At 39.1% G+C, this 22,529-nt stretch overlaps 2 protein-coding genes across 2 annotated transcripts in view; one reads left to right on the top strand and one right to left on the bottom strand.

Moving 5' to 3' along the window:
- LOC139406280 (signaling receptor and transporter of retinol STRA6) overlaps positions 1-16,818 on the top strand; it is a 126,057-nt gene extending 109,239 nt beyond the window's left edge. The window contains exons 17-18 of the mRNA XM_071148736.1: positions 14,088-14,616; positions 14,672-16,818. Coding sequence (XP_071004837.1) covers positions 14,088-14,353 — 266 coding nt within the window. The 3' untranslated portion in view covers positions 14,354-14,616; positions 14,672-16,818. The remainder of the gene's footprint in view (positions 1-14,087; positions 14,617-14,671) is intronic.
- Positions 16,819-18,740: 1,922 nt separating this feature from the next.
- Positions 18,741-22,211, bottom strand: LOC139407524 (immunoglobulin superfamily containing leucine-rich repeat 2). The gene is made up of 3 exons (XM_071151328.1): positions 22,011-22,211; positions 20,849-21,094; positions 18,741-20,662 (listed from the first exon to the last, which is right to left on the bottom strand). The coding sequence occupies exons 2-3, from the start codon at positions 21,083-21,085 to the stop codon at positions 18,755-18,757; spliced, it is 2,145 nt and encodes a 714-aa protein (XP_071007429.1). The 5' UTR covers positions 21,086-21,094; positions 22,011-22,211; the 3' UTR covers positions 18,741-18,754.
- Positions 22,212-22,529: the final 318 nt, after the last annotated feature.

Raw genomic sequence — 22,529 nt, 5'->3', positions numbered from 1 at the left:
AGGATTCCACCATGTAGGTACAGTATTAATATGTAGTATAGGATTCCACCATGGAGGTACAGTATTAATATGTAGTATAGGATTCCACCATGGAGGTATTAATATGTAGTATAGGATTCCACCATGGAGGTACAGTATTAATATGTAGTATTGGATTCCACCATGGAGGTACAGTATTAATATGTAGTATAGGATTCCACCATGGGGGTATTAATATGTAGTATAGGATTCCACCATGGAGGTACAGTATTAATATGTAGTATTGGATTCCACCATGGAGGTACAGTATTAATATGTAGTATTGGATTCCACCATGAAGGTATTAATATGTAGTATAGGATTCCACCATGGAGGTACAGTATTAATATGTAGTATAGGATTCCACCATGGAGGTATTAATATGTAGTATAGGATTCCACCATGGAGGTACAGTATTAATATGTAGTATTGGATTCCACCATGAAGGTATTAATATGTAGTATAGGATTCCACCATGGAGGTACAGTATTAATATGTAGTATAGGATTCCACCATGAAGGTATTAATATGTAGTATAGGATTCCACCATGGAGGTACAGTATTAATATGTAGTATAGGATTCCACCATGGAGGTACAGTATTAATATGTAGTATAGGATTCCACCATGGAGGTATTAATATGTAGTATAGGATTCCACCATGTAGGTACAGTATTAATATGTAGTATAGGATTCCACCATGGAGGTACAATATTAATATGTAGTATAGGATTCCACCATGGAGGTATTAATATGTAGTATAGGATTCCACCATGGAGGTATTAATATGTAGTACAGGATTCCACCATGGAGGTACAGTATTAAAATGTAGTATAGGATTCCACCATGGAGGTATTAATATGTAGTATAGGATTCCACCATGGAGGTACAGTATTAAAATGTAGTATAGGATTCCACCATGGAGGTATTAATATGTAGTATAGGATTCCACCATGGAGGTACAGTATTAAAATGTAGTATAGGATTCCACCATGGAGGTATTAATATGTAGTATAGGATTCCACCATGGAGGTACAGTATTAATATGTAGTATAGGATTCCACCATGGAGGTACAGTATTAATATGTAGTATAGGATTCCACCATGGAGGTACAGTATTAATATGTAGTATAGGATTCCACCATGGAGGTATTAATATGTAGTATAGGATTCCACCATGGAGGTACAGTATTAATATGTAGTATAGGATTCCACCATGGAGGTATTAATATGTAGTATAGGATTCCACCATGAAGGTATTAATATGTAGTATAGGATTCCACCATGGAGGTACAGTATTAATATGTAGTATAGGATTCCACCATGGAGGTATTAATATGTAGTATAGGATTCCACCATGTAGGTACAGTATTAATATGTAGTATAGGATTCCACCATGGAGGTACAGTATCAATATGTAGTATAGGATTCCACCATGGAGGTATTAATATGTAGTATAGGATTCCACCATGGAGGTACAGTATTAATATGTAGTATTGGATTCCACCATGGAGGTACAGTATTAATATGTAGTATAGGATTCCACCATGGGGGTATTAATATGTAGTATAGGATTCCACCATGGAGGTACAGTATTAATATGTAGTATTGGATTCCACCATGGAGGTACAGTATTAATATGTAGTATTGGATTCCACCATGAAGGTATTAATATGTAGTATAGGATTCCACCATGGAGGTACAGTATTAATATGTAGTATAGGATTCCACCATGGAGGTATTAATATGTAGTATAGGATTCCACCATGGAGGTACAGTATTAATATGTAGTATTGGATTCCACCATGAAGGTATTAATATGTAGTATAGGATTCCACCATGGAGGTACAGTATTAATATGTAGTATAGGATTCCACCATGGAGGTATTAATGTGTAGTATAGGATTCCACCATGTAGGTACAGTATTAATATGTAGTATAGGATTCCACCATGGAGGTACAGTATTAATATGTAGTATAGGATTCCACCATGGAGGTATTAATATGTAGTATAGGATTCCACCATGGAGGTATTAATATGTAGTATAGGATTCCACCATGGAGGTACAGTATTAATATGTAGTATAGGATTCCACTATGGAGGTATTAATATGTAGTATAGGATTCCACCCTGAAGGTATTAATATGTAGTATAGGATTCCACCATGGAGGTATTAATATGTAGTATAGGATTCCACCATGGAGGTACAGTATTAATATGTAGTATAGGATTCCACCATGGAGGTATTAATATGTAGTATAGGATTCCACCATGGAGGTATTAATATGTAGTATAGGATTCCACCATGGAGGTACAGTATTAATATGTAGTATAGGATTCCACCATGGAGGTACAGTATTAAAATGTAGTATAGGATTCCACCATGTAGGTACAGTATTAATATGTAGTATAGGATTCCACCATGGAGGTATTATATGTAGTATAGGATTCCACCATGTAGGTACAGTATTAATATGTAGTATAGGATTCCACCATGAAGGTATTAATATGTAGTATAGGATTCCACCATGAAGGTATTAATATGTAGTATAGGATTCCACCATGGAGGTACAGTATTAATATGTAGTATAGGATTCCACCATGGAGGTATTAATATGTAGTATAGGATTCCACCATGTAGGTACAGTATTAATATGTAGTATAGGATTCCACCATGGAGGTACAGTATTAATATGTAGTATAGGATTCCACCATGGAGGTATTAATATGTAGTATAGGATTCCACCATGGAGGTACAGTATTAATATGTAGTATTGGATTCCACCATGGAGGTACAGTATTAATATGTAGTATAGGATTCCACCATGGGGGTATTAATATGTAGTATAGGATTCCACCATGGAGGTACAGTATTAATATGTAGTATTGGATTCCACCATGGAGGTACAGTATTAATATGCAGTATTGGATTCCACCATGAAGGTATTAATATGTAGTATAGGATTCCACCATGGAGGTACAGTATTAATATGTAGTATAGGATTCCACCATGGAGGTATTAATATGTAGTATAGGATTCCACCATGGAGGTACAGTATTAATATGTAGTATTGGATTCCACCATGAAGGTATTAATATGTAGTATAGGATTCCACCATGGAGGTACAGTATTAATATGTAGTATAGGATTCCACCATGAAGGTATTAATATGTAGTATAGGATTCCACCATGGAGGTACAGTATTAATATGTAGTATAGGATTCCACCATGGAGGTACAGTATTAATATGTAGTATAGGATTCCACCATGGAGGTATTAATATGTAGTATAGGATTCCACCATGTAGGTACAGTATTAATATGTAGTATAGGATTCCACCATGGAGGTACAATATTAATATGTAGTATAGGATTCCACCATGGAGGTATTAATATGTAGTATAGGATTCCACCATGGAGGTATTAATATGTAGTACAGGATTCCACCATGGAGGTACAGTATTAAAATGTAGTATAGGATTCCACCATGGAGGTATTAATATGTAGTATAGGATTCCACCATGGAGATACAGTATTAAAATGTAGTATAGGATTCCACCATGGAGGTATTAATATGTAGTATAGGATTCCACCATTTAGGTACAGTATTAAAATGTAGTATAGGATTCCACCATGGAGGTATTAATATGTAGTATAGGATTCCACCATGGAGGTACAGTATTAATATGTAGTTTAGGATTCCACCATGGAGGTACAGTATTAATATGTAGTATAGGATTCCACCATGGAGGTACAGTATTAATATGTAGTATAGGATTCCACCATGGAGGTATTAATATGTAGTATAGGATTCCACCATGGAGGTACAGTATTCATATGTAGTATAGGATTCCACCATGGAGGTATTAATATGTAGTATAGGATTCCACCATGAAGGTATTAATATGTAGTATAGGATTCCACCATGGAGGTATTAATATGTAGTATAGGATTCCACCATGTAGGTACAGTATTAATATGTAGTATAGGATTCCACCATGGAGGTACAGTATTAAAATGTAGTATAGGATTCAACCATGTAGGTATTAATATGTAGTATAGGATTCCACCATGTAGGTACAGTATTAATATGTAGTATAGGATTCCACCATGTAGGTACAGTATTAATATGTAGTATAGGATTCAACCATGGAGGTATTAATATGTAGTATAGGATTCCACCATAAAGGTATTAATATGTAGTATAGGATTCCACCATGAAGGTATTAATATGTAGTATAGGATTCCACCATGGAGGTATTAATATGTAGTATAGGATTCCACCATGTAGGTACAGTATTAATATGTAGTATAGGATTCCACCATGGAGGTACAGTATTAATATGTAGTATAGGATTCCACCATGGAGGTATTAATATGTAGTATAGGATTCCACCATGGAGGTATTAATATGTAGTATAGGATTCCACCATGGAGGTACAGTATTAATATGTAGTATAGGATTCCACCATGGAGGTATTAATATGTAGTATAGGATTCCACCATGTAGGTACAGTATTAATATGTAGTATAGGATTCCACCATGGAGGTACAGTATTAATATGTAGTATTGGATTCCACCATGGAGGTACAGTATTAATATGTAGTATAGGATTCCACCATGGGGGTATTAATATGTAGTATAGGATTCCACCATGGAGGTATTAATATGTAGTATATGATTCCACCATGGAGGTACAGTATTAATATGTAGTATAGGATTCCACCATGGAGGTATTAATATGTAGTATAGGATTCCACCATGTAGGTGCAGTATTAATATGTAGTATAGGATTCCACCATGGAGGTACAGTATTAATATGTAGTATAGGATTCCACCATGAAGGTATTAATATGTAGTGTAGGATTCCACCATGGAGGTACAGTATTAATATGTAGTATTGGATTCCACCATGGAGGTACAGTATTAATATGTAGTATTGGATTCCACCATGAAGGTATTAATATGTAGTATAGGATTCCACCATGGAGGTACAGTATTAATATGTAGTATAGGATTCCACCATGGAGGTATTAATATGTAGTATAGGATTCCACCATGGAGGTACAGTATTAATATGTAGTATTGGATTCCACCATGAAGGTATTAATATGTAGTATAGGATTCCACCATGGAGGTACAGTATTAATATGTAGTATAGGATTCCACCATGAAGGTATTAATATGTAGTACAGGATTCCACCATGGAGGTACAGTATTAATATGTAGTATAGGATTCCACCATGGAGGTACAGTATTAATATGTAGTATAGGATTCCACCATGGAGGTATTAATATGTAGTATAGGATTCCACCATGTAGGTGCAGTATTAATATGTAGTATAGGATTCCACCATGGAGGTACATTATTAATATGTAGTATAGGATTCCACCATGGAGGTACAGTATTAATATGTAGTATAGGATTCCACCATGGAGGTATTAATATGTAGTATAGGATTCCACCATGGAGGTACAGTATCAATATGTAGTATAGGATTCCACCATGGAGGTAATAATATGTAGTATAGGATTCCACCATGGAGGTACAGTATTAATATGTAGTATAGGATTCCACTATGGAGGTACAGTATTAATATGTAGTATAGGATTCCACCATGGAGGTATTAATATGTAGTATAGGATTCCACCATGGAGGTACAGTATTAATATGTAGTATAGGATTCCACTATGGAGGTACAGTATTAATATGTAGTATAGGATTCCACCATGGAGGTATTAATATGTAGTATAGGATTCCACCATGGAGGTATTAATATGTAGTATAGGATTCCACCATGGAGGTACAGTATTAATATGTAGTATTGGATTCCACCATGGAGGTACAGTATTAATATGTAGTATAGGATTCCACCATGTAGGTACAGTATTAATATGTAGTATAGGATTCCACCATGGAGGTACAGTATTAATATGTAGTATAGGATTCCACCATGTAGGTATTAATATGTAGTATAGGATTCCACCATGGAGGTACAGTATTAATATGTAGTATAGGATTCGACCATGGAGGTATTAATGTGTAGTATAGGATACCACCATGGAGGTATTACTATGTAGTATAGGATTCCACCATGGAGGTACAGTATTAAAATGTAGTATAGGATTCCACCATGGAGGTATTAATATGTAGTATAGGATTCCACCATGTAGGTTTTAATATGTAGTATAGGATTCCACCATGGAGGTATTAATATGTAGTATAGGATTCCACCATGGAGGTATGAATATGTAGTATAGGATTCCACCTTAGAGGTACAGTATTAAAATGTAGTATAGGATTCCACCATGGAGGTATTAATAAGTAGTATAGGATTCCACCATGGAGGTACAGTTGTAATATGTAGTATAGGATTCCACCATGGAGGTATTAATATGTAGTATAGGATTCCACCATGGAGCTATTAATATGTAGTATAGGATTCCACCATGGAGGTACAGTATTAATATGTAGTATAGGATTCCACCATGGAGGTATTAATAAGTAGTATAGGATTCCACCATGGAGGTACAGTTTTAATATGTAGTATAGGATTCCACCATGGAGGTACAGTATTAATATGTAGTATAGGATTCCACCATGGAGGTATTAATATGTAGTATAGGATTCCACCATGGAGGTACAGTATTAATATGTAGTATAGGATTCCACCATGGAGGTACAGTATTAATATGTAGTATAGGATTCCACTATGGAGGTACAGTATTAATATGTAGTATAGGATTCCACCATGGAGGTATTAATATGTAGTATAGGATTCCACCATGGAGGTACAGTATTAATATGTAGTATAGGATTCCACTATGGAGGTACAGTATTAATATGTAGTATAGGATTCCACCATGGAGGTATTAATATGTAGTATAGGATTCCACCATGGAGGTACAGTATTAATATGTAGTATAGGATTCCACTATGGAGGTACAGTATTAATATGTAGTATAGGATTCCACCATGGAGGTATTAATATGTAGTATAGGATTCCACCATGGAGGTATTAATATGTAGTATAGGATTCCACCATGGAGGTACAGTATTAATATGTAGTATTGCATTCCACCATGGAGGTACAGTATTAATATGTAGTATAGGATTCCACCATGTAGGTACAGTATTAATATGTAGTATAGGATTCCACCATGGAGGTACAGTATTAATATGTAGTATAGGATTCCACCATGTAGGTATTAATATGTAGTATAGGATTCCACCATGGAGGTACAGTATTAATATGTAGTATAGGATTCGACCATGGAGGTATTAATGTGTAGTATAGGATACCACCATGGAGGTATTACTATGTAGTATAGGATTCCACCATGGAGGTACAGTATTAAAATGTAGTATAGGATTCCACCATGGAGGTATTAATATGTAGTATAGGATTCCACCATGTAGGTTTTAATATGTAGTATAGGATTCCACCATGGAGGTATTAATATGTAGTATAGGATTCCACCATGGAGGTATGAATATGTAGTATAGGATTCCACCTTAGAGGTACAGTATTAAAATGTAGTATAGGATTCCACCATGGAGGTATTAATAAGTAGTATAGGATTCCACCATGGAGGTACAGTTGTAATATGTAGTATAGGATTCCACCATGGAGGTATTAATATGTAGTATAGGATTCCACCATGGAGCTATTAATATGTAGTATAGGATTCCACCATGGAGGTACAGTATTAATATGTAGTATAGGATTCCACCATGGAGGTATTAATAAGTAGTATAGGATTCCACCATGGAGGTACAGTTTTAATATGTAGTATAGGATTCCACCATGGAGGTACAGTATTAATATGTAGTATAGGATTCCACCATGGAGGTATTAATATGTAGTATAGGATTCCACCATGGAGGTACAGTATTAATATGTAGTATAGGATTCCACCATGGAGGTACAGTATTAATATGTAGTATAGGATTCCACTATGGAGGTACAGTATTAATATGTAGTATAGGATTCCACCATGGAGGTATTAATATGTAGTATAGGATTCCACCATGGAGGTACAGTATTAATATGTAGTATAGGATTCCACTATGGAGGTACAGTATTAATATGTAGTATAGGATTCCACCATGGAGGTATTAATATGTAGTATAGGATTCCACCATGGAGGTATTAATATGTAGTATAGGATTCCACCATGGAGGTACAGTATTAATATGTAGTATTGGATTCCACCATGGAGGTACAGTATTAATATGTAGTATAGGATTCCACCATGTAGGTACAGTATTAATATGTAGTATAGGATTCCACCATGGAGGTACAGTATTAATATGTAGTATAGGATTCCACCATGTAGGTATTAATATGTAGTATAGGATTCCACCATGGAGGTACAGTATTAATATGTAGTATAGGATTCGACCATGGAGGTATTAATATGTAGTATAGGATTCCACCATGGAGGTATTACTATGTAGTATAGGATTCCACCATGGAGGTACAGTATTAAAATGTAGTATAGGATTCCACCATGGAGGTATTCATATGTAGTATAGGATTCCACCATGTAGGTATTAATATGTAGTATAGGATTCCACCATGGAGGTATTAATATGTAGTATAGGATTCCACCATGGAGGTATGAATATGTAGTATAGGATTCAACCTTAGAGGTACAGTATTAAAATGTAGTATAGGATTCCACCATGGAGGTATTAATAAGTAGTATAGGATTCCACCATGGAGGTACAGTTTTAATATGTAGTATAGGATTCCACCATGGAGGTATTAATATGTAGTATAGGATTCCACCATGGAGGTACAGTATTAATATGTAGTATAGGATTCCACCATGAAGGTATTAATAAGTAGTATAGGATTCCACCATGGAGGTACAGTTTTAATATGTAGTATAGGATTCCACCATGGAGCTATTAATATGTAGTATAGGATTCCACCATGGAGGTACAGTATTAATATGTAGTATAGGATTCCACCATGGAGGTACAGTTTTAATATGTAGTATAGAATTCCACCATGGAGCTATTAATATGTAGTATAGGATTCCACCATGGAGGTACAGTATTAATATGTAGTATAGGATTCCACCATGGAGGTATTAATAAGTAGTATAGGATTCCACCATGGAGGTACAGTTTTAATATGTAGTATAGGATTCCACCATGGAGGTACAGTATTAATATGTAGTATAGGATTCCACGATGGAGGTATTCATATGTAGTATAGGATTCCACCATGGAGGTACAGTATTAATATGTAGTATAGGATTCCACCATGGAGGTACAGTATTAATATGTAGTATAGGATTCCACCATGGAGGTATTAATATGTAGTATAGGATTCCACCATGGAGGTATTAATATGTAGTATAGGATTCCACCATGGAGGTACAGTATTAATATGTAGTATAGGATTCCACCATGGAGGTATTAATATGTAGTATATGATTCCACCATGGAGGTATTAATATGTACTATAGGATTCCACCATGGGGGTATTAATATGTAGAATAGGATTCCACCATGGAGGTATTAATATGTAGTATAGGATTCCACCATGGAGGTACAGTATTAATATGTAGTATAGGATTCCACCATGGAGGTATTAATATGTAGTATATGATTCCACCATGGAGGTACAGTATTAATATGTAGTATAGGATTCCACCATGGAGGTATTAATAAGTAGTATAGGATTCCACCATGGAGGTACAGTTTTAATATGTAGTATAGGATTCCACCATGGAGGTACAGTATTAATATGTAGTATAGGATTCCACCATGGAGGTATTAATATGTAGTATAGGATTCCACCATGGAGCTATTAATATGTAGTATAGGATTCCACCATGGAGGTACAGTATTAATATGTAGTATAGGATTCCACCATGGAGGTATTAATAAGTAGTATAGGATTCCACCATGGAGGTACAGTTTTAATATGTAGTATAGGATTCCACCATGGAGGTACAGTATTAATATGTAGTATAGGATTCCACCATGGAGGTATTAATATGTAGTATAGGATTCCACCATGGAGGTACAGTATTAATATGTAGTATAGGATTCCACCATGGAGGTATTAATATGTAGAATAGGATTCCACCATGGAGGTATTAATATGTAGAATAGGATTCCACCATGGAGGTATTAATATGTAGAATAGGATTCCACCATGGAGGTACAGTATTAATATGTAGTATAGGATTCCACCATGGAGGTATTAATATGTAGTATAGGATTCCACCATGGAGGTACAGTATTAATATGTAGTATAGGATTCCACCATGGAGGTACAGTATTAATATGTAGTATAGGATTCCACCATGGAGGTACAGTATTAATATGTAGTATAGGATTCCACCATGGAGGTACAGTATTAATATGTAATATAGGATTCCACCATGAAGGTATTAATATGTAGTATAGGATTCCACCATGGAGGTATTAATATGTAGTATAGGATTCCAACATGGAGGTACAGTATTAATATGTAGTATAGGATTCCACCATGGAGGTATTAATATGTAGTATAGGATTCCACCATGGAGGTATTAATATGTAGTATAGGATTCCACTATGGAGGTACAGTATTAATATGTAGTATAGGATTCCACCATGGAGGTATTAATATGTAGTATAGGATTCCACCATGGAGGTATTAATATGTAGTATAGGATTCCACCATGTAGGTATTAATATGTAGTATAGGATTCCACCATGGAGGTACAGTATTAATATGTACTATAGGATTCCACCATGGAGGTATTAATATGTAGTATAGGATTCCACCATGGAGGTACAGTATTAATATGTAGTATAGGATTCCACCATGGAGGTACAGTATTAATATGTAGTATAGGATTCCACCATGGAGGTACAGTATTAATATGTAGTATAGGATTCCACCATGGAGGTATTAATATGTAGTATAGGATTCCACCATGGAGGTACAGTATTAATATGTAGTATAGGATTCCACCATGTAGGTATTAATATGTAGTATAGGATTCCACCATGGAGGTACAGTATTAATATGTAGTATAGGATTCCACCATGAAGGTATTAATATGTAGTATAGGATTCCACCATGAAGGTACAGTATTAATATGTAGTATAGGATTCCACCATGAAGGTATTAATATGTAGTATAGGATTCCACCATGAAGGTACAGTATTAATATGTAGTATAGGATTCCACCATGGAGGTATGAATATGTAGTATAGGATTCCACCATGAAGGTATTAATATGTAGTATAGGATTCCACCATGGAGGTACAGTATTAATATGTAGTATAGGATTCCACCATGGAGGTATTAATATGTAGTATAGGATTCCACCATGGAGGTACAGTATTAATATGTAGTATAGGATTCCACCATGGAGGTACAGTATTAATATGTAGTATAGGATTCCACCATGGAGGTATTAATATGTAGTATAGGATTCCACCATGGAGGTACAGTATTAATATGTAGTATAGGATTCCACCATGGAGGTATTAATATGTAGTATAGGATTCCACCGTGGAGGTATGAATATGTAGAATAGGATTCCACCATGGAGGTAGGATATCTGGATAATGTAGTTTTTATTCAGTAGGATGTCTGGGTAATGTAGTTTTTATTCCGTAGGATGTCTGGGTAATGTAGAGTTTTTATCCAGTATGATGTCTGGGTAATGTAGGGGTTTTATCCAGTATGATATCTGGGTAATGTAGGGTTTTTATCCAGTATGATGTCTGGGTAATGTAGGGTTTTTATCCAGTATGATGTCTGGGTAATGTAAGGTTTTTATCCAGTATGATATCTGGGTAATGTAGGGTTTTTATCCAGTATGATGTCTGGGTAATGTAGGGTTTTTATCCAGTATGATGTCTGGGTAATGTCTGGGTAATGTAGGGTTTTTATCCAGTATGATGTCTGGGTAATGTAGGGTTTTTATCCAGTATGATGTCTAGGTAATGTAGAGTGCAACAAGCCAATAAATGAACTGTGGCTGCTTTCCTTCTTGTCTGTATGTTGACTACAACGCGTCGTTGTCACCACCATCATCAGTGATCATCTGTTGTATTGCAGAGATTATCACTAGAGCTGTTGATTACACAGATGGTCAGCTATAATAGACTGGTTCATATGTACGGGGCCCAGAGGGAGGATTCAGTGAGTGCATTCCAAATAGCACCCTATTGCCTTTATAGTGCACTACTTTTAGACCAGAGCCCCTTACCGCACTGTGTAGGGAATAGGGGGCCATTTGAGTCGCACACAGAGTGTTAATGTTCAGCTCAATATGGTCCTACCTTGCTGCTGCTATAGCTCACAGGATTACCATAGGATTGCTTTGCGTTATTGCTTTGTTCGGTATTGTAATTGTGTAGCTCCCTACTGGCCAGCTTCCAAATGCTGTAACCCTTACCCAAAAGACAGGCACTCCTAAACGAAGTTATAAGATCTGTGTCTGTCTGAACATCTCTGTGTATATCTGAACATCTCTGTGTCTGCTGTATCTATCTGAACATCTCTGTGTATATCTGAACATCTCTGTGTCTATCTGAACATCTCTGTGTCTATCTGAACATCTCTGTGTATATCTGAACATCTCTGTGTCTGCTGTGTCTATCTGAACATCTCTATGTATATCTGAACATCTCTGTGTCTATCTGAACATCTCTGTGTCTATCTGAACATCTCTGTGTATATCTGAACATCTCTGTGTCTGCTGTGTCTATCTGAACATCTCTGTGTCTATCTGAACATCTCTGTGCCTATCTGAACATCTCTGTGTCTATCTGAACATCTCTGTGTCTGCTGTGTCTATCTGAACATCTCTGTGTATATCTGAACATCTCTGTGTCTATCTGAACATCTCTGTGTCTATCTGAACATCTCTGTGTATATCTGAACATCTCTGTGTATATCTGAACATCTCTGTGTCTATCTGAACATCTCTGTGTCTATCTGAACATCTCTGTGTCTATCTGAACATCTCTGTGTATATCTGAACATCTCTGTGTCTATCTGAACATCTCTGTGTATATCTGAACATCTCTGTGTCTGTCTGAACATCTCTGTGTCTATCTGAACATCTCTGTGTATATCTGAACATCTCTGTGTCTGTCTGAACATCTCTGTGTCTATCTGAACATCTCTGTGTATATCTGAACATCTCTGTGTCTATCTGAACATCTCTGTGTATATCTGAACATCTCTGTGTATTTCTGAACATCTCTGTGTCTGCTGTGTATATCTGAACATCTCTGTGTCTGCTGTGTCTATCTGAACATCTATGTGTATATCTGAACATCTCTGTGTCTATCTGAACATCTCTGTGTATATCTGAACATCTCTGTGTATTTCTGAACATCTCTGTGTATATCTGAACATCTCAGTATCTATCTGAACATCTTTGTGTATATCTGAACCTCTCTGTGTATATCTGAACATCTCTGTGTATGTCTGAACATCTCTGTGTATATCTGAACATCGCTGTGTCTATCTGAAGATCTCTGTGTCTTTCAGAACATCTCTGTGTCTACCTGAACATCTCTGTGTCTTTCGGAACATCGCTGTGTCTGTCTGAACATCTCTGTGTCTTTCTGAATATCTCTGTGTCTGTCTGAACATCTCTGTGTCTATCTGAACATCTCTGTGTCTGTCTGAACATCTCTGTGTCTGTCTGAACATCGCTGTGTCTATCTGAAGATCTCTGTGTCTTTCGGAACATCGCTGTGTCTGTCTGAACATCTCTGTGTCTGTCTGAACATCTATGTGTCTGTCTGAACATCTCTGTATATATCTGAACATCTCTGTGTCTGAACATCTCTGTGTATATCTGAACATCTCTGTGTCTATCTGAACATCTCTGTGTCTGTCTGAACATCTCTGTGTATATCTGAATATCTCTGTGTCTAGATGAACATCTCTGTGTCTAGATGAACATCTCTGTGTCTGTCTGAACATCTCTGTGTCTGTCTGAACATATCTATGTCTGTCTGAACATCTGTGTCTGTCTACTCATTCTGTGAATCGTATAGATACTCTCTGTGTGTCTCTTCCCCCAGGCATCCAGCTAGTCAATCAGGAGAAGAAGCCACAGCATAAGGTTTCCATCTCTAAACGGGCACGGGGCCACTGGCAGCTCCTCTACACCCTGGTCAACAACCCCTCGCTGGTGGGCTCCAGGAAGCACTTCCAGCGTCAGAGCAACGAGAGTTTCTTCAACGGAACACTCAACTGGGCTGCAAAAGAGGGGATGAAGAAGGAGGCAGGAAACAAGGAGGCAGGAAACATGGAGGCAGGGAAGGAAACGGAAGCAGTGACTAACTGAGAACGTGTCCCTCAGGCTTGGGGTCAATTCCATTCCAATTCAGGAAGCAAACTGAAATTGAAAGCTGCATTATGTAACTATTTGGGTGACCTGACCAAATTCACATAGAATTGAGAGTCATAGATCTGTCATTCGCATTGAAAGCCCGTCTAAGAAGTGGTAGCTCTGTTCTGTGTGGTATTTCTATGCTTCCCGTTCTTAAGTTTTGGTTTTGTACACCAGCCTCAAACAAGATTTTTGCTTCTTAAAGATATTTCACAGTGGTTTAGATGGTTTAGATTTATTATGATCCCCATTAGCCGACGCAGATGGAGACAGCTAGTCTAACTGGGGTCTGATACCATGGAGACAGCTAGTCTAACTGGGGTCTGATACCATGGAGACAGCTAGTATTACTGGGGTCTGATACCATGGAGACAGCTAGTATTACTGGGGTCTGATACCATGGAGACAGCTAGTCTAACTGGGGTCTGACGCCATGGAGACAGCTAGTATTACTGGGGTCTGATACCATGGAGACAGCTAGTCTAACTGGGGTCTGATACCATGGAGACAGCTCGTCTAACTGGGTTCTGATACCATGGAGACAGCTAGTCTAACGGGGGTCTGATACCATGGAGACAGCTCGTCTAACTGGGGTCTGATACCATGGAGACAGCTAGTCTAACTAGGGTCTGATACCATGGAGCCAGCTATAACTGGGGTCTGATACCATGGAGACAGCTAGTCTAACTGGGGTCTGATACCATGGAGACAGCTCGTCTAACTGGGGTCTGATACCATGGAGACAGCTCGTCTAACTGGGGTCTGATACCATGGAGACAACTAGTCTAACTGGGGTCTGATACCATGGAGACAGCTATAACTGGGGTCTGATACCATGGAGACAGCTCGTCTAACTGGGGTCTGATACCATGGAGACAGCTAGTCTAACTGGGGTCTTATACCATGGAGACAGCTTGTCTAACTGGGGTCTGATACCATGGAGACAGCTCGTCTAACTGGGGTCTGATACCATGGAGACAGCTCGTCTAACTGGGGTCTGATACCATGGAGACAGCTATAACTGGGGTCTGATACCATGGAGACAGCTAGTCTAACTGGGGTCTGATACCATGGAGACAGCTAGTGTAACTGGGGTCTGACACCATAGAGACAGCTAGTCTAACTGGGGTCTGATTCCATGGAGACAGCTTGTCTTACTGGGGTCTGATACCATGGAGACAGCTAGTCTAACTGGGGTCTGATACCATGTTTTGTCCCTTTTAGTAACAAGGAAATGGCAGAGCTCATACTGCATCTTTTAGAAAACACATTTCCTTATTGTTTTTCAATGAGGGAAAATTGGAATTGGACTTTCATTTGACTGAATTGGAATGGCCTTTGTTGGTGTATGGATGGCTCTTGGGCAGATTAGGGTTAGGGTTAGGGTTAGGGTTAGCCCTAACCTTTGTTGGTGTATGGATGGCTCTTGGGCAGATTAACTGTAGTATTATATGTCTATACATTGATCTGACTGCTTGCCTCTTTTTTTCATGCAAGTTTCCCATTGACTCCCATTGAATCAATCAATCAATGATTTCTGATTTTTTTTTTTTTTGAAAATAAAAGAATTAGATCGAAATGTCGTAGACCTTCTAGCTCAAATGCCTCAGGAAGTCTGTCTTCTGAGTGGCTACCTGTCTAAATGGCACCTTAGTTCCTATATAGTGCACTACTTATCAGCCCTGGTCCAAGGGTGTGCTACATCGTGGGATCGACCTGGATGGATGTGTGTTTTGTTGTCTGTCTCTTTGTTTGCATGGCTCTGATGGCCGTACAGAATCTCTAGTCTAGCGGGAAAGGTCGTGTGGCACTGAACTCCTGTCTGACCATAGCCTGGAAGCCTAACTGATACACTCCATTTCACCAATGGAAACAGAACATGTCCTCTTGGAATCCAGGCTAGTTTGACCATGTGTATGTGGTTAGAATGTAACTATTTATTAATATACAGACTCCTCTGTAATGGAAGGTTATAAAGAAACGGTTCATTAATTAACACTGACTGGTGTAAATATCTATGGTACCTTGGAAGCCAAACTGAATTGTTCCAAAACGGTACAATTCTGTTCTGATTCCAGGCTAATAAATAATATCTATGCTGAAAATGTATGAAATGGCGATTAAAACGTAGACAGATGAAACTGTTTGCTTGAACTCTTTGCTGTAGGTCACCTTGTACCTTTTATAAAATAACTCTACTATAATTCCGCTGATATTGTTTTGGATCGTTATTTTTGGGATTGTTATTTTTCTCAATTTATAGTTGTGAAAATGTTGCTGTTCAGGATCGTCTACTTAATTCTCGCTGTGTGTTGCAGCCATATTGCATTTCAAAAGTGACAGTGACTCAAGTAGCTTTTGAATGAAATCAAATGAATTTATGTATGATTAACATGAAATTAAAACGAAAGATGACGAAAGATTTCCGTGTGGATTTAATGTGTCCAGTAAAACAACATTATTTCGTTTCGTTAGGAAACACATATCTTTGTCATGTTGCTTTTCAGGAAACTTTCGATAGTAAATATATTTTAGTAAATTATTAGCAATATATACTGATGTTTTCAAAGATTTTTTTCCCCCTATGGTAATGTTTATGTGAACAATTACGCACCTGTTCGTAGCCTATCTTTATAACATTTCAATATAGGCTATTTAACGAATCAATCGTTCGGAATTAATGTGATTGTATGTAATCGGGAAAGAAAACATTACTGATATAAATTCACAGAGAATATTAACACGAATACTTGGTGTGGTTGTGTAAGATTCATAGCCTACCATAAGAAGAAAGGGAAGTGTGGCGCTCCGCCGTTATTCTGCGGCCAGTCCATTTCCCGGGATGCGGCAGTGAGAAGTGACTTTGGTCAAACGCAGCGCTATATTATGTTGATTCACAACAAGGTAGGTATATCATTCTGTCCATAAATAAAGGCTATATTCAAAAGGCTATTTGTGTCCAATCACTTTCTTTTTCTTTACAATTGAAGAGAAAATAAAGCAGTCCAGTATCGTACAATTTTGAACCGTTTGCTACGCTTATCCAACAAATACATTTGTTCTCGGCATAGCGCTGTAATATCAGTAAGAAATATAACAATCATAGACAATGTTTCCGTACTTTCCTATAATACTAAACACGCTTTAGGTGGATAGACCGCTAACAGGCGGTCACTACAAATCACGGCCAACGCCCAATCCCTATATAAACATCATTGTATTGTTTAATTCACAGCAGTGTATAGTCATACAAGTACCAAACCTTACCCCGTCGAGTTAAAATGAAGTTGAAAACAGTTTTCTGACTCAATGACAGGAAATAGGAGAATTTAAAAATTGTTTTGGGATATTTTATTAATTTCACGTACATAAAATCATATCAAAAATCTTGAAAGGTCGGGGGATATTTGTACAACAACGTCCGAACAGTACAGCTCACCAAAAAACTCACTATGCATAAAACGACAGGACACTCACAGCAACGAGACGCTCCTTGACGCCTCAGTTAATGATACTGTAGACGGGATCATTTAGCTATACTTTGATTAAAAAAAGAGAATCGTTCAATTTTACTGGGTTTTTACATCACATGTCGACATTGAGAATATCTAAAGTCCTATAGTCTACGCTAAGTAAAACCATACATGAAGAAAATACGTCGTCTGTGTGACATGCCGTGGATGGACACGTATAGAATCGTTGAAAAAAGACAGACGGATAACAAGCACCCGTTGTTGTTTTTTTTAAGTCACACTTAACTCGAAGAGCCCCACATTACATTAAACAACATCAGTCGATAGTGACCTGGGTTTGAGCCCAGACACAGCACATGCCTTGACAACATAAAGGGATTTTTCCCCCTTTTTTCATAATCTCACAGAACAATTAAAATAACGGTCTGTGTACGCAACGAGGCGGACGCGTTGAGACGCGCGCCTGTACTGTACAGCACCGCAACCTTCCGAAACTGATGCTCACGTAAAGCGCACAACTTTTTCGGCTAGCCTACGCCCTGCATGAAGGGGACATCTCAATGACTTATGCTTTTTAGCAGTTAGCAGAGGTCTGTTTTAACTGTAAAAAACTGTGCTTGCAGTATTGTTACTGTAAGAGGAATGTTGTAAGTTTGATATATACAATACCATTATTTTTACTGCACAACTTTTCCTTTTGCCAGTCTCTTATTTGGGTTATAACTGATCGCTTACTTTCTGAGGTAAAATGAGCTATCCACCTTCATCGGGGCTATCATATTTACGTGAAATAATGATAGGTGAGTTACTTGGTTTAAAATGTGGTTGATAGTAACTATTTTACCCCCCCTCCCCCCCCCCCAGTAGCATCACACAGCTCTGCTCAGCGACTCGGCTCTTTGTAATTACCGTTTCCATCTTCAGAGATATTCACCGCCTCCGCCCCCAACGGTAATCTATCGCTGTACTCAGAGCCCACCTCGAATTTAGACGTAGAACCTGGGATGGACTCGGTAACCATGCTCCCCTCCACCTCCTCCCCGTCGGCGTCCTCTCCGTCCTCTCCCTCTCCGTCTTCCATTTCACTCGGGTTAAAATTCTTTTCCAACTCGACAAACGACGCCCGGGGGTCGAAATCACCACCGACCATTTGTTTGTCCATTTGATCTGGGTTCTTCTGCGCCGCCTTCATGATCAGTTTATACGTCTTTCCCTGGTACTTGTATAAGAGATGACAGCAGGTTGCTCCCAGCAGAGGGACTGTAGCCAGCGCCAACAGGAAGGTACTAACCACCACTATGATTAACAGAGAAGGGATCTTCTTCCTGGTTGTGAAGACAACCTGGACCTGACAGTCCTGCCCTCCGTAGGTCAGACACAGGGTGTAGTTAGTGCCTGGTTGTAGGCCCTGAAACTTATAGGTGTTGATCCCTTCCTCTATCCGGGACCACTGCACCACAGAGTGTCCGTTACCAGTGTTAAAACACAGATAGAGCATGTCCAGAGGGGTTTTGGTTGAGGCTTGATAGAGGCTGAAAGGCTCTTTGTCGACGGTCTCTAGGTTCTCATTGTGGCTGAGGTGAAGGTTGTTCTTACTGTTGGGGAGCTGGAGAGGATTCAGCTGCACTTTGGCTTCGGTCTCTGACACTTCCAACGCGATGACGCCGAAGTCAAAGGTGTACTGCTTCAGCTGGTCCAGACTGAGGTTGAATGCGTGATTGGAGATGTACTGAGTGCCATCGCTGATGCCACATTTACTGGTAAATGGAAGCTCCTCTGAGCCCTCGCCAGCCTGCACTGAGCCATCAGCGTGTTTAACAGACGACCCAGTTGGAACGTTCTTGGTCTTCTCAGAGTCGGACTTGGGCCAGTTGATGATGTTGTTGGTCATCTTAGGCCCCGGCTTGTTTCCACCAGATGGACGGAGGATCTTATCTGCTGTGGTGTCCAGCATGGAGTTAATGGCTTGTTTCTTGGTGCCTGCCACCACTACCTTCACTGTGCTGTCTGCTTTACCGAGGTCGTTGACAGCTGAGCAGCTGTAGTTCCCGTCCTCCTTCTTGCTGATACGGGGGATGATCAGAGTGCCGTTCTGGAAGACCAGGAACCGGCCGTTGGTAGTTTTATCGTTGATTGGTGAGTCGCTTTTCTCGCTGACCTCAGAGGGCAAACTGAATGTGAACTTCTGGTTCCCTGCCTTCACTACCTCCCAGCTGACCTCTGGTTTGGGGTTGCCCTTGGTATCACAATTGAGGATCACCATAAACCCTTCATATAGCTCAGTGTTTTCCAGGTTGGGCTGATAGGTGATGGACACTGTCGGGGCCTTGCATTCCAGCTTGGGCATCTTGGTCACCAGAGCCCCTTTCAGATGTTCAGGGGCCTCGCAGATGATAGAGTCCTGCTCCGGGACAGAGATCTTAGACTCCGTGATCCAGTCTCTCAGCCACTCCAGACTGCAGGAGCAGGTGAAGGGGTTGTTGTAGATCTGAAGGTGAGACATGGAGCTCAGAGAGCTGAAGGTCCCCTGGACAATGGTAGTGAACCTGTTGTTGTTGATCCTCAGGGACCTCAGGTCTTTGAGAGTGGAGAAGGAATCTTTAGGGAGTTTGATCATCTCGTTGTTGTTCATCTTGAGCAGCTGAAGGGCAGTGAGGTTGGCCAGGTCCTCCCAGGGGAAGTTGATGATCTTATTGTAGCTGAGGTCCAGGTTGCGCAGCTGAATCAGCGGGGCCAGAGTGTCCCTCTCCATTGTCACAATCTCATTGTGGGCCAGCCATAGGGAGGTCACCTGAAGAACAAGACTTTATTCATTCAAATCTGTCTTTCACTACACCAGTAATATAATATATGATATTTATCTGACACTTTTAACAATGGGTGACCCCAGCGAGAATCAAACCCACGGTCCTTGGCATTGCATGCACCATGCTCTACCAACTGAGCCACACAGGTCCACATTCACGCACAAACACACCTGGGTGACGTTAATAAAACTCTTGGCCTTCAGGAGTTTGATCTTGTTGGCGGAGAGAGAGAGGGTGGTGACGTTGAAGGGGAGGCCTACGGGAACTAACAGCAGGTCTTTGTAGGCACAGTCAGCGAACTGGTGGGAGTATTTATCCAGACAGCTACAGGGCTCTGGGCAACACTGAGCCAGAACCAACACAACAGTCCACACCGCCAGGAGACTGACCAGCCGCCATGACGCCATTTTCACCAACTGGGAAGAAGACAAAGGATGTTAATAATTAAATGTATTTCTTCATTAGCACACGCACACAGATTATCTTCAGGAAATGTACCTTTATCATAGACAATGATTTGTTCTACTTATCTATAACAGATCTAAAAAGGTAGCCATAATGTTCAACACAGAATGAATCCTTAGCATAATGCACTGATACATCCTGTTGCATCACAGCACTAGAGTACAGCCATATTATATCTCTGGGAATATGGGACACAGGATTCTGCAGCCTGCAGATAAATTACAAATACAGTCAACAAAAAAAAACATCTATGGAACGAGTTTACAATAAATACAACGTTGATTAATGTGATTGATTCAACAGATTTAACCTTTTCATTTTTACAATAAAGGTTTAGGGCGACCAAATTCCCGAACTCAGATAAATTCGTATAGGTACAATTTCACGTCTTCAAACTTGACTATGAGAAAGTGGTTTGTTTGATTTTTTTTTACCTCACATAACAGTGCCAACGAGCCAGACTAGCTAATGTTGCAAGAGAGATTTGGCGCAAACTGCAGAGTGCACCAGAAGTGCCTAGCTGTCCTTGGTGCTGAAACGGATCTGCGACGGGGATTGCTTGATGCCGCCTAAAATACATTTTCGATGTCATTTCAACCTCTGGAGTTTAATCAAATTAATTATAGTTCCTTCTGAACAAAGTATCCAACAATTGTGGTAAAATATAGAAAACTGTTAGGTTGATGTTTTTTCCTGATGAGACTTTATGAAACCGGAATTATAGACCTCAAATGGATGGATTGATGTTATAGGCTTACATTTGATAATGATCTATATAGTGCACACATTACAACATAATTACAATAAAATGTGTTTCATAATGTGTAATATAATTAATAATCTCCAGTTTACTTGTTTGATCCTTACCTGTCCGATATTAATTCCCAATCCGGGCAGTTTTTCCTAACAGGGTACCTTGGATTATATCCTCTTTTTAACACAGATTAGTGGTCGAAACAACTAACGTCTTCCATAGTAAATCCTTTAATGGGACTTTTCTCCACGGTGATAACGGTGAAGGTTGGCGGTGGAGGAAACATGTTTTCTCTCTGTAGGATGATGCGGTGCGTTCCGGAGGCTGTTTCCCTCTTGCAAGTGACTGAGAGGACGAGCGGTCCACTGCGCGCTCCCGCGGTCAGTAACAGAGCGATGGGAGGGTTTGTGAACGCGCAGACAGCCTCTCCCATCCTTTCATCAGTCATGGATTAAGAGACATAAAGGCTCCGTGTTCGCCTGCCACCCCCAAAGAATATCAATAATTTAGATACTAATGTTTAATTAATTGTTATGTCAACCTAAACTTATCTCTGACCCCATTCTCGTCAGTGTTGCTTTTTCCCGTAACAGGTCTAGAGAGATGACCATACCACAGAATATGACGAGTTT

The sequence above is a fragment of the Oncorhynchus clarkii genome, chromosome 4 (genome assembly GCF_045791955.1).
Source record: "Oncorhynchus clarkii lewisi isolate Uvic-CL-2024 chromosome 4, UVic_Ocla_1.0, whole genome shotgun sequence".
NCBI classification, from domain to species: Eukaryota; Metazoa; Chordata; class Actinopteri; order Salmoniformes; family Salmonidae; genus Oncorhynchus; species Oncorhynchus clarkii.
Note: the sequence above shows the minus strand (reverse complement) of the source record. Positions and strands in the feature narration are given on the sequence as shown.

What these genes read in the sequence shown, in the direction of transcription:
- LOC139407524 (XM_071151328.1), bottom strand. Translation starts at nt 21,085, where the DNA reads ATGGCGTCATGGCGGCTGGTCAGTCTCCTGGCGGTGTGGACTGTTGTG. An exon ending in GTTTTATTAACGTCACCCAG is followed by an intron (nt 20,663 to 20,848) that starts GTGTGTTTGTGC and finishes CTTGTTCTTCAG; the next exon opens with GTGACCTCCCTATGGCTGGC.